We start from the raw sequence: 12,510 nt of genomic DNA, 5'->3' as shown, positions 1-12,510 counted from the left end.
TTTCCCATGCACAATTTACAAAGCTTTCTGGCGCACCTCAACCTAACTGCATGTGAGCATTTGCATTGAAGAAATTGAGTGAGAGCATGTGCCAAATCTTTGCTAACGCTTGTCATCGTGCATGTATTGGGGGCATGCATAGAATCATCCCTGATACTCAAAGGGATGAGCCTGAATGGGAGCCTATTCTGGGCTTTTCCCCGCAGCAGCTGTTGGGACTGAGCATTAGGGAAGACAGAGTGGCCCAGATTTACAAAGACATTGGGCCTGATCACAATGTCGGTCAGACTTGCGTTCGATGGACATCGTAGTGGAAACGGACTGCCTCACATTGAGCCAGTTGTTCCGCTTCCACAGTTAGGATGCAACCACCTTCATGCTGGTCACAAAGTGTATATTTTCTACTGAAGCTTCTGTTGCGGTTTGCAGCACCATCCCCAATAGAAAATATACACCTTTCAAACATCCGTGCATTGAGTGGCAGGGATCATGTGGTGCCTGCCACACAGTGCAGAAATCTTTAGGAGGACACCACTGGTGCAGCTCAGGCCTCATAGCAGAGGCCGTGAGGGGACGTGGCCATGCTAGGGGCCCCCAAAGTCCCTTTCTGACAACCTTTCCATGTCGGAAACACTGACATGGACATGCTGTCCGAAACCGACTTCATAATCCCAATGGCTGAGCCATGCCTGGCTCTGCCATCAGTATGTAATTATGCATTGTTCCGATGCTCCGGTGGGCTCCTTGAGCCCATCGAAAGCGCAGCTGGATCCTCCCATGGCTTTTCCTGTGACTGCCGGTATCATAATATGGTGATGGGAGGGAAACTATCGATGTCAGGCGGAGAGTCTTGGACAAGCTGTTGGATGACTTTCCACCCGACAGCTGAATCTGGCTATTAGTGTTGAATTTGCTCTATTTTTTAATGCAGAGCTGAGGCAAAGTCTACCAGTGGGATTTACAATCCAACAGAAATCACGATTTGTGTTGGATTGTATTCCAAAGTAACACCCTGCCTTGTATTACTTGGAATTAAGGGAACATTCCAAGGGTGGTTCTTAGTGTTCCAATGCAACCACCCTTGGGTTTTGGCACAAACCCCAATCTACAAACAATTGTAGACAGAATTTGCAACAAATGCCTGTGCCTGCCTAAGGCAAGCATAAAATGATTTAGTTTCTCCTCGTTTTTTTTCTCTGTTTGCATTCCTACTGCATTGTACAGCACACAGACCAGAGGGAAATGATTTAAAGCATAGTTTTGTTGTACAGAACCCCTTACCTGTGAAAAAACTAGGCTGACCAAAGTGCAGACACTCTTGCAGTATATGACAAAGGTGCCAGCATTGGCACATGGCTGCCAAAAGTGCATCAGTGCAGGGAGAAAGATGAACTGCACCACTTTTGTAGCTATGGGGCAGTTCTATTCGCTCTCATTCATGCAAACTAGCAAAGCAACTTTACTTGCTGTGCTGCATTGCGTGAACTCTTAGCAAATCTTCCCCACTTCATGTGATGCACAAACATTACCTCCTGTTTTAGTCAACCTCATACACTAAAGCCCATGCAGCTGCGTCTTAAACCTATTAATGCCCATTCTAAAATAGTTTGAACTTGAGATGTGGTGTGGGAACCTAGGGCAAATTCGTAATTTGTTCCAATGAATAACTCATGTATGATTGGTAATTTATCATGTGCTTTGGGCCATGCTGCACAATACTTGCTCTGCTCACCCTTTCCTACAGCTATCGGCCTTCATTATGAGTGGCCTGGTTAAGTGTGGCAACTCTTGTTACTGCGTATGTATTGCAATTAAGGCCTGGATTTATCATTATATGATGCAGCTCAACTGAGCAAGAAAAATTGCTGTGCTGTGCTACATGAAATGGAGAGGGTGCAATGCAATTTATTTACCATCATATACCACATTCCTGCTCTCTCACTGTGCTGGCACACTATTTGCTACCTAGTGCCAACACAGGCACCGTTCCGCCATGGTGCAATGTGTCTGGCGTTCCATTCCCAGTTTTACCAGTCTTTGTAAATCTGGGAATGCTCAAAAATCCTGAATGGATACTTGTGAACACAAACGCACCACCCATGTAACTTCTTCCAGGCGCAGAATAACGCAAGGCAGTGACTTCCGCTGCCTTGTGTTACTCCAGATTTACCAAGCAATGCAGGGCTAGCTTAGTAAATCTGACTAAAGGAATGAGTTGCCCTTGTGACATCCTGCGTGATACAAATGTAACACAATCGTTTAATAATTCAAGACCTATGTGGTTTGTGGTAAAACCTGTTGATATTCAAAGTCTGTAAATCCACTTAAAACGTAGTTTTGTAGATTTATTGTTTGTTTTTCAACTATGCCCAAATTGGTATCATTCTTTCAGTCTTTTTGAGGAACACAAATACATGGAATTGTATTTCCTGATAAATTGTCAGATAGTTATAACAGCAAGAACATGAATAACAATAATAGGACTTGTTATATTATTGCTACTATGCTACAACCATAACTACTCCTATTACTAATAGTATTACTAATGATATTTATGACTATGAAGATAATTTGTGTATCCAGATACTAACATTTGTTATAACATTTATCTCATGAATAAAGAACAATGAGAAACAGCAACACCACCACTACCAAATAAAACATCAAAAAACTAAATAGCCGGCTAGAAAAAAAGTGTTTAACTTAGCTATCATTGATGAGACTGTACTCACTGGGTGTGGGAATGAAACGTGAACTTGCCCACTGAAGCACTTGATACAAGTCAATGTGCAATGTCCTATTTCACTGACTTTTGGGCCTGATTTAGACTTTAGATGATGGGATACTCCGTTGCAAATGTGACTGGTATCTCATCCGCCATATTGCAAGTGCAGTATATCTAGCATCATGCGTGTTTCTGAGTAACCCGTCCACCGAACTCTAAATCAGGTCCTTTATGTCCAGCAGCAATCACATTGCATAGGAGATTATTCCCATTGTGTGGAAGTTGCCGGCATATTGCCTGCTGCCAATTTCAGTTGATGAATTGATATCATTCTTATTCTACACACAACACCTGACAGACCACATCAAGGCTATGGGCTTTATTTAATTTTGCCGGATGGCATATTTAAACATAAATGTGTAGGATATTCTGTCAGCTCTATTTTAAGTGCACTTTACCCTTTGGCACTCTTAATAGAACAGAATGGATATCTGTCATGTTTTGACCGAATATTCACTCTACCAAACTCTAAATTAAGACTTAAATTCCATTCCCAAAGTGAAGCCACTGCCAGCGTATAGCCCTTACCTGAGTGACTCCTGATTCCCACAGGATAGCACTGGTATTGACGATGAGGGTCTGTCCCTCAGAAGCACTGGAGTCATATCGGCCTACTCTCACATGCCTGAGAGTGCCATCTGCATTTTGTTGAAAATTTATGATGTCATATTGAGCAGGAATTTCACCAAACTGGTTGAAAGACACCTCAGGGCCACCGTTATTCTTAAAGTGAACGTTCTTAACATAGTGAAGGAGCTGAAGAGAATAAAGCACAGGATGATTTTCTTGCAATAACCAGTCAACCTTTTTCCCCAACCCACTCTTGTTTCAAACTTTAGAATTTGATGCATGCATGAATTGGCAGAACTAGCTACAGGGTTCAAGCTTCAGCCATCCATGGACGGACTGATATTTTTGGGTTGTTTAATGTACAGTTTTGCCACTGTCCACACTAGGCACCTTAAATTACTTCTAATATTCGAGTGCAATTCTAGGCACATGTCTATCAACATGTCTATCAATAGAATTCAGAGCTCCAATGAAATACCAGATGTTAATGTTCTTTAAGGTCATTTTTGCTCATGAACCTTAAGTTTCTTCATTGAGAAAAGTTTACATCCCTAAAGATTTTTTTATAGCCTCCAAGAAGTTAAAAACATGTTATTAGGCACATTTGTGGCCTAAAGAAACAACACACAAAGTATCTGATTCTTCCAAGTGATTTAGGTTTACTTTTTGAAGATGATTCATGGCAATACACTGGCCTGCTTCCAAGACATAGACATCATTATGAGTAGCTCATGCGTGGGATGATATTAGTTGGATCCAATAAATCTAACTCTGTTGGGTCCTAATTTATTGGTTTTAACAAATAACTCCTGTCTATGAGATTGTTCCCAATAAAAGGACATGACCTTCAAAGTTGATGATTACCAAACAAAAATCTGCATCCCTGGTAATTATACACAATTTGCCCCCAATACATTTTGGCAGATTTATCTGGACAAACCTGCTGGAAAGTGGTCAGTCTTGATGAAGGCCTAATTTGTTTTTAACACTAAATCGAGGGACATGTAATATATTATAAATATTATTTATTAAATATATAATTTATTATACATATATATATATATTTGTATGTATATATATATATTCACTGAAGAAACAAAGGTTTCAGGGACGCTATAGTTAGGCTGATATTTCAATTGCACAAAACCAGATAAATTCAGCCGTTATAGTTAGCTGAGCTAACTATAACTCGCGTCCCCGCAATGCTCTGCTGATGATGTCACATATTACATCACTCATGACATGGTCAGTGACATTACTGAGGACATATCAAATGGCATCACTGATGACATCATCCAGTGGCTGAGTCTTTCTAAAAAGTTTAGGAATATTATATATATATATATATATATATATATATATATATATATATATATATATATATATATATATATATATATATATATATATATATATATATATATATATATATATATATATATATATATATATTACCTACTGGCGGTCGTCAGTAGGTAGTTATAGTTAGGACCTATTTTCCATAGGAAATCCGCAACATTCTATTCCCAATAAGTCTGGTGCCGGTTGACGAATCCTCGCGAAATTTTCCAAACGTTTGGCCAGCTCCGCTCCGCTCCTACCCTGAAAGTCTTGTGTTGATTCGTCAAGCGGGGGCAGAGAAAAAAGAAGGGTCCCAAAACACGTTTTCCCCATGCAATTTCCCATAGGATCTGTTGTCGCAGCTACAGCCCGAACCGCTGAACGGAATGACACCAAATTTGGCAAAGAGGTAGTCCTCAGTTCAGACTTGTGCCTTTTTCATAAATGGTTTGAATCCGTTCAGTAGTTCCTGAGAAAATTAGAGTTAAAAGTACATAAATATCTATGGCCGGGAGGATCCGTGGACCCTACCCGCACCGTGAGCGCACCCTCCCCGAACCGAGCACACACCCTCCCGATCGCACGCTGAATTCTAATTGGCTGTCGAGTGTCTCTCTACATTCGAAACCAGGAACTGTTGGCAGCCATTTTCTGCCTCGGTAGAAGCGAGGCTGAAGAAGCAAGGGGAATAATTCTGTAAAACATATAAAGGGGGCAGAGTGGAAATACTCTGACCCTCTAGAGGTGCTTAGGGGGTCCCAGAAGGACCCCCTGGGGCCCTCTTTTTTTTAAAAAAACGGCGTTGGGTGCACGGATCCACGGATTAAAAAAAAAAAAAAAGACAAGAAATCATTCGTTGTATGACTACTTTGTACACTGAAAGGTAGAGTGTATATTTCTGTTTTTTAAAGGTATGATTCTTATTGGTTAACAAAAACAGATTGTAAGGAACATTATATATGATTAGCTGATATGTTGAAAAGTGAAGCACACTTCCTCTCTTTTGTAGCAACATTGTGTGCTGAACTTCTGACCTGTGTGCTCAGTGCAGTGTTCCATGACCTGTTTCTATGGTAACAGGCAGAAGGCAGATAGGGGGAAGGGTTGAAATGTATTTCAGTTGGAAAGGGTTGAAATGTTTAACCAATAGAAATGTGTGTTTGCTTTTGAGTTTATGTGTGAAGGATTGTGATTTGATGTTTACATGTATATGTGTGGAAAATGACTTAGAAACTTTTCCATTCTTTGTGTTTGCTGAGAGGTGCACAGTGCAGAGATTCTGTAAAAGAAGACATGGTGAGTGACTGATATACTCCTAAATCTACAAAAGAACTTGAAAGATGAGTTATTTAATTGTGAGGGGATGTATGTAGACTATTTTGATTTTAATCAGACTAATGTATTTCTCCTGCTAAAGTGTAGGGAGTACTTTTTTTCTCTACAATCTTATTGACAGTGTGTGTGCATGTAGAAACCATTATGTGATATGCATTTGTGTTTTTCATGTGTTTGCAGACAGATAACTGTGCTGTTTTTATATTTTGGTAGAATTAGAAACCAGTCATTGTTTATGAATTTGTGAAATGAGTTATGTTATGTTTCTATACTAAAATGTAGTACTTCTTCTAGATGAAGAAATGTGTTTTGGTATAGTGCAAGGGATGGTGTTGTGTGTCTAGAATCACACAGTGAGTATGTGTGCATTTGGGAACCACTGTGAGAGAAGCATTTGGTAGCATTGTGTATTTGCTGACAGATAACTGTTTTAACCTGTCATGTTGTGAAGTTTTAGTAGCATTAGAAGACAGTTATGGCTTATGCTTTGATTAAATGAGTCAGGCTTTGACAGAAAAGTGCAGTCCCGAAATATGTAGATTGTGTGCAGTTCCCTTACCACTTGCACTGTAGTGAATGAGTTTTGGTAAACTCCTAGGGATAGTGGTGCTTGTCTAGAATCACACTGTGAGTTAGTGTGTATTTGGGATCACTGTGAGAGAAGCATTTGGTAACATCATGTATTTGCTGACAGATAACTGTTTTAAAACCTGTCATGTTGTGAAGTTTTAGTAGCATTAGAATCCAGTATTTGCTTATGCGTTGATTAAATGAGTCTTGCTGTGACACTGAGGTGCTGTACTTAAATATGTAGATTGTGTGCAGTACCATTAACTCTTCTAGACTAGTGAATGAGTTTTGGTAAACTCCTAGGATAGTGTTGCTTGTCTAAAATCACACTGAGAGTCTGTGTGCATTTGGGTAAGGATTGTGAGAGAAGCATTTGGTAACATTGTGTATTTGCTGACAGACAACTGTTTCAAAACCGGTCATGTTGTCAAGTTTTAGTAGCATTAGAAGCCAGTCTTTGCTTATGCTTTGATTAAATGAGTCAGGCTTTGACACAAAAGTGCAGTCCTGAAATATGAAGACTGTGTGCAGTTCCCTTACCACTTCCACAGTAGTTAATGATTTTTGGTAAACTCCTAGGTATAGTGGTTGTTGTCTAGAATCACACTGCGTCCACTGAATCCTGGACTCCTCCCTCTCAATGACCTGACAAGTCAACGCCGTCTCATCATCATGTTTCAACATCCTACGCATGCTCCGAAAGATCTTCCGATGGATCCCTACCGAAACCAGAAAGACGGTCACCCAGGCTCTCATCACCAGCCGACTGGACTACGGAAACACCCTCTACACCGGAACCACAGCCAAACTACAGAAAAGACTCCAACGCATCCAGAACGCCTCCGCACGACTCATCCTTGACATCCCCCGATACAGCCACATCTCCGGTCACCTGAGAGACCTGCACTGGCTCCCCGTCAGCAAGAGAATCACTTTCCGACTCCTCACCCACGCACACAAGGCCCTCCACGACCTGGGCCCCAGATACCTCAACAACCGCCTGACCTTCTACACTCCCACACGCCAGCTACGATCGACCAGCCACGCCCTCGCCACCGTTCCACGCGACCGAAGAGCCACCATGGGAGGAAGATCCTTCTCCTACCTGGCAGCCAAGACTTGGAACTCCCTCCCCATCCACCTCCGCCTGACCCAAGACCACCTCTCCTTCAGGAAGCAACTCAAAACCTGGCTGTTCGAGCAGTAGCGGACCCCCCTCCCCCTAGCGCCTTGAGACCCTCCGGGTGAGTAGCGCGCTTTACAAATGTCTTGATTGATTTAGTAAGTTTCTAAGTGCCAAATAGACTGCTTCAAATGTCTATGCAGTATGCATGTAGTGTTCTAACATACCATACACTTGTCTTTTACACCTTCAATTCCCTAGTCAGTATCCATACACTTCCAGGAAACACCCTGTCACTCCCTTTGCAGTCCTCTAGCGACCCATTCAACACCATGTACTAATCCCTTCACTGTGCCAAAACCCAAACACTTATAAATTCACCAAGACACTCTCTTTCCAGTACTCTAATGATTCAGTCACTGCCTAAGTATTCATGCACTGAGCCAGGCCTTAGCACATGGACTTCTTCAAACCCCTATCCACTATGCATGCAGTCCTCTAACCACCTACACACTTGTCTTTCACACCTTCAATTCCCCAGTCAGTATCCATACACTTCCAGCAAACTCCCTGGCACTCCCCTTGCACTCCTCTAGTGTCCTTATTAAGCATCATGTACTAATCCATTCACTGCGCCAAAACCCAAACCCTTATAAATTCACCCAGGCACTCTCCTTGCAGTACTCTAATCATTCAGTCAGTACCCAAGTACTCATCCAGTGACCCAGGCCTTAGCATATGGACTGCTTCAAATCCCTATCCACTATGCATGCAGTCCTCTAACCACCTACACAATTGTCTTTCACACCTTCAATTCCCTAGTCAGTATCCATATGCTTCCAGGAAACTCCCTGTCACTCCCTTTGCAGTCCTCTAGTGACCCATTCAGCATCATGTACAAATCCATTCACTGTGCGAAAACTCAAACACTTATAAATTCACCAAGATACTATTTTTGCAGTACTCTAATCATTCAGTCAGTGCCTAAGTATTCATGCACTGAGCCAGGCCTTGGCACATGGACTGCTTCAAACCCCTATCCACTATGCATGCAGTCTTCTAACCACCTAGACACTTGTCTTTCACACTTTCAATTTCCTAGTCAGTATCCATACAGTCCAGCAAACATCTTGTCACTGCCTTTGCACTCCTCTAGTGACCCATTCAGTTCCAAGTACTAATCCATTCCCTGTGCGAAAAGCCTAGCACTTATAAATTCACCTAGGCACTCTCCTTGCTGTACTCTAATCATTCAGTCAGTACCCAAGTAGTCATGCAGTGAGCCAGGCCTTAGCACATGGACTGCTTTAAATGCCTATGCAGCATGGATGCAGTCCACTAATCACCTACACAGTCGTGTTTCACACCTTCAATTCCCTAGTTAGTATTCATACACTTCTAGCAAACACCCTGTCACTCACCCAGTGTGTCTCCTTATAGTACTGTAATCATTTAGTAAGTTAGCATGTAGTCTTTTCGTGAGGTAGGCTTTAGGGCATGAACTGCTTCAAAGTAATATGCACTATGCATGTAGTGTTTTAACCATCGTCACACTTGTGGTTCAGGGCTATAGTTTCTTAGTCAGTATTTATATAAAATGTGTTTGTACAGTAATGGAATAGTATAATTTTGAAAGTTATTAATATACATTTATTTGTGATTCTTTTTTACAGATACAGAACAGAAGTGTTTCTCATCTGTTTGCACTCTTCTCGTGCAAGATTGTTTGGATGAAGGGTCCTTTGGTGTTTCATCATACTTGCTGTGCCGCGTGAGTATTTTTTGCTAGGATCCCCTCGTAACAGAACTCTTTTGAAAATGTTGTGCATGAGAAAGGTGGCATTGGTCTTTATTTGCCCCTCGAGAAAAGAAGAAAATTTCCACATCACTGAATGAAAACGTTGTGGGCGTGGTGCATCCTCCAAAAATTCATCTTTAGATTTGGTGAATATTTTAAAGCGACATCATTTACAGTTTTTGTAAGTTAAAGTTAAAACATTGTGTTAGCTGTGTGCATTTTATATATCTGTGATTTGTATTTTGAGAGTGGCATGTTGTTTTTTTAACAATCTTTGAGATTTTGTTTTTTTGCCCACTCTTAAGTGATGAGTACGATAGAAATCACTATTTTTAGTGAAATTTAATATATTCTGAGAACAGCAAAAAAGGCAAAAAAATTACTTTGTGGAAATTATGCTGTGTTGTAAAAAATGTATTATTACGTTATATTTTTTTTTCCTTTTCTTTCACAGATCCAAATGTTAAAATAAGCAATTTATATGAATTTATATTTGAATGAAAAACAGAAAAAAATGTATCCCATTTTTTATTCCTATTACTGTGAAGGTAAGTTTAACTAAGTCTCAATATGCAGAATGAAGAGGTCTGTTTATGTAGTGTTGAAATCTGACCATAATCAGATATCATGTGACCTGCAAAAAAAGAGATTTGAGGGGTTCATAATATTTCCCATTTTAGCTATTGAAGGACTGCAATCATTTCAATCATTCTTCTTTGAACATCTTTGCAGGCAAAACTCTGTGCTTACCTTCTATCATTCACAAGGAAATTTAAAAACGGAAATATGTCACTTTTTGTAAGAGTTATTGTGCAAGATACTCTTTCATATTTACAAAGAGAGGAAAAGGCACTCTGTGCACTTTTTATACTCCATGTATATATAACCTCATCATGCACACCACTTTGTGTTAAAAGGGTGTTCTATAAGTGTTGTTGTGCAAGATTGCACTTAATACTCATAGAACAAGACACATGTCTAGATTTATCAGAAATCATAAATCTCGATATGTGTGTGAATGCTGCACCATTCTAAAATTGGTGTAGGAAAGCACAACAAGGAGAATTGTTTTAATTTCTCCACATTTTTATATCTTCAATGCATGCTGAAATGTTCAGCATACATTGAAGGAGAAAAATGCATTTTCTCATTGTTTTTGTGCAGGAAGGTGTGTCTTCCTGTAGAAAAACAAACAGCACATGACACAGATATCCTTGTACTATGGTGCAAGGGTGCCTGTGTCACCACATGGCTGCAGTTTAAGCAGCCGTGCTGAGAGAAGCATAGATTTGCAACATATTTATGTACATATGTTGCATCCCTGTGCTTCGGAAGTACTACAACACACTGCAGTTAAAGAGGTTACTGTGTGATGCTGCAGCACTTCCTCATACTTCTGCACTTATACATTCACCATACGCTACTAATGCATTCATTCAGTTAATTACGTACTACATATACATTCATCTAAACTAACACTAACAAAGAAATTTAGCTCTTTTTTTTAAACCAGGAAAGTTAGTTCTTACAAGAACTTTTTTCTTCTTCTTTCTTCTTTTATAATTCTTTTTTGGGTTTTCTGAACAATTTTTATTTATTTTTTGGTTTTTCTGCAAAAAAAAAGCAAAAAACAAAACAGGAAAAACCAAACAATGAACTTCAGGGAACAATAATTTTTTTTTTTTTAAAACTAGCAAATGTGACTTTCTTGCCGGCGGCAGATCAGATCGATCGACTGCTCACCATAGCACAAAGTCTTATTGCACTTAGTGCAGAGCACTTTTAAAAATTGAAATTGAGGGCGGATGTCCAAGGTTTGGGCTGATGGATGCACTCTTGATGTGCTCGGCTGCGATGAGGTGGATGGCGCAGGAGCAGGAGTGTTTCTCATCTGTAGGCACTCTACTTGTGCAAGATTGTTCGGATGAAGGGTCCTCATGTGCTTCATCATACTTGCCGTGCCGCAAGAGTATTTCTTGTTAGGATCCCCTTGCGACAGGACTCTTTTGCAAATCTTGCACGTGGCCAAGGTGGCATCCATCGGTCTTATTCTGCCCCTCGGGAAAAGTAAAAAATGTCCACACCACTGAAGAAAAACGTTTTTTGGGTGGTGCCTCCGGCAAACATTCATCCTCAGAAGTATGAGGTGATGAAGGTGATGCCTGCTGCCCTGAAGCCATTTTTGGTTGAAAAAAGTTAGAGCAAGGTGTAAACTTAGTCTTAAAAATCTTCTTCTCTCCAAAGAGATGGTGCTCTAAAGAAGGTCAAAGAAGAATGATTGAAATGGGTGGGGTCTTTCAATAGTTAGAAGAGGAAGTGTAATGAACCAATCAAATCTCTTTTTTGCAGGTCACATGGGATCCGCACACCCTGCGCTTACGAAGCACGCACCCAGCGCGCATCCGCGAAATTGAATAATTATTTTTTATAGGATTAGATGAAAAAATATTTTAGTTTTAGGACTAGTTTAGAGTTTGTCTTCAATTAATATTCACATGAAATACATACATATGTTTTTTTAAATGTTAAATACTTCGCGGAATCCGCGTACCTACCGCGTCATAGACGCAGATGACGCATCGCGGAAGCGTGTAAACGTCGCGTTACATACATCGAACGTGTCGCGTATAGGCTGGGAGTCGCGTACCGGTCGCATTGCGATCGCGCACTAATCACGTACCCAACGCATACCATGCGCGGATGCTATCGCGTAGGGATCGAGAACGGTGCGCATAGGGTGCGCGGATCCAAAAACATTGAAAAAAATATATAAAATAAAGTTTTGAACATATAGTAAAAAAAATATTTTGAAAAATATAAAAAAATATGTTTGAAAAACCCATCAAGTTCAAATAATATTTTTTAATTTTTAAAAGAATTAATTGAAAAAATAAGTTTAAAAAATGGTGATAAAAAGTATTTTAAAAAAAAGTTAATTAATGAAATTGACACACTGAATTTGAAAAATATAGAAATCCAATCAAAATC

The 12,510-nt window shown here is 40.2% G+C and overlaps 1 protein-coding gene across 1 annotated transcript in view; it reads right to left on the bottom strand.

The window, feature by feature from the left end:
- Positions 1–12,510, bottom strand: part of LOC146782697 (extracellular calcium-sensing receptor-like) — a 211,512-nt gene that overhangs the window by 29,242 nt on the left and 169,760 nt on the right. Inside the window, exon 4 of the mRNA XM_085637188.1 lies at positions 3,314–3,541. Within this exon, the coding sequence (XP_085493314.1) occupies positions 3,314–3,541 (228 nt within the window). The remainder of the gene's footprint in view (positions 1–3,313; positions 3,542–12,510) is intronic.

This window comes from Triturus cristatus, chromosome 12, assembly GCF_964204655.1.
Source record: "Triturus cristatus chromosome 12, aTriCri1.1, whole genome shotgun sequence".
NCBI lineage: Eukaryota > Metazoa > Chordata > Amphibia > Caudata > Salamandridae > Triturus > Triturus cristatus.
Note: the sequence above shows the minus strand (reverse complement) of the source record. Positions and strands in the feature narration are given on the sequence as shown.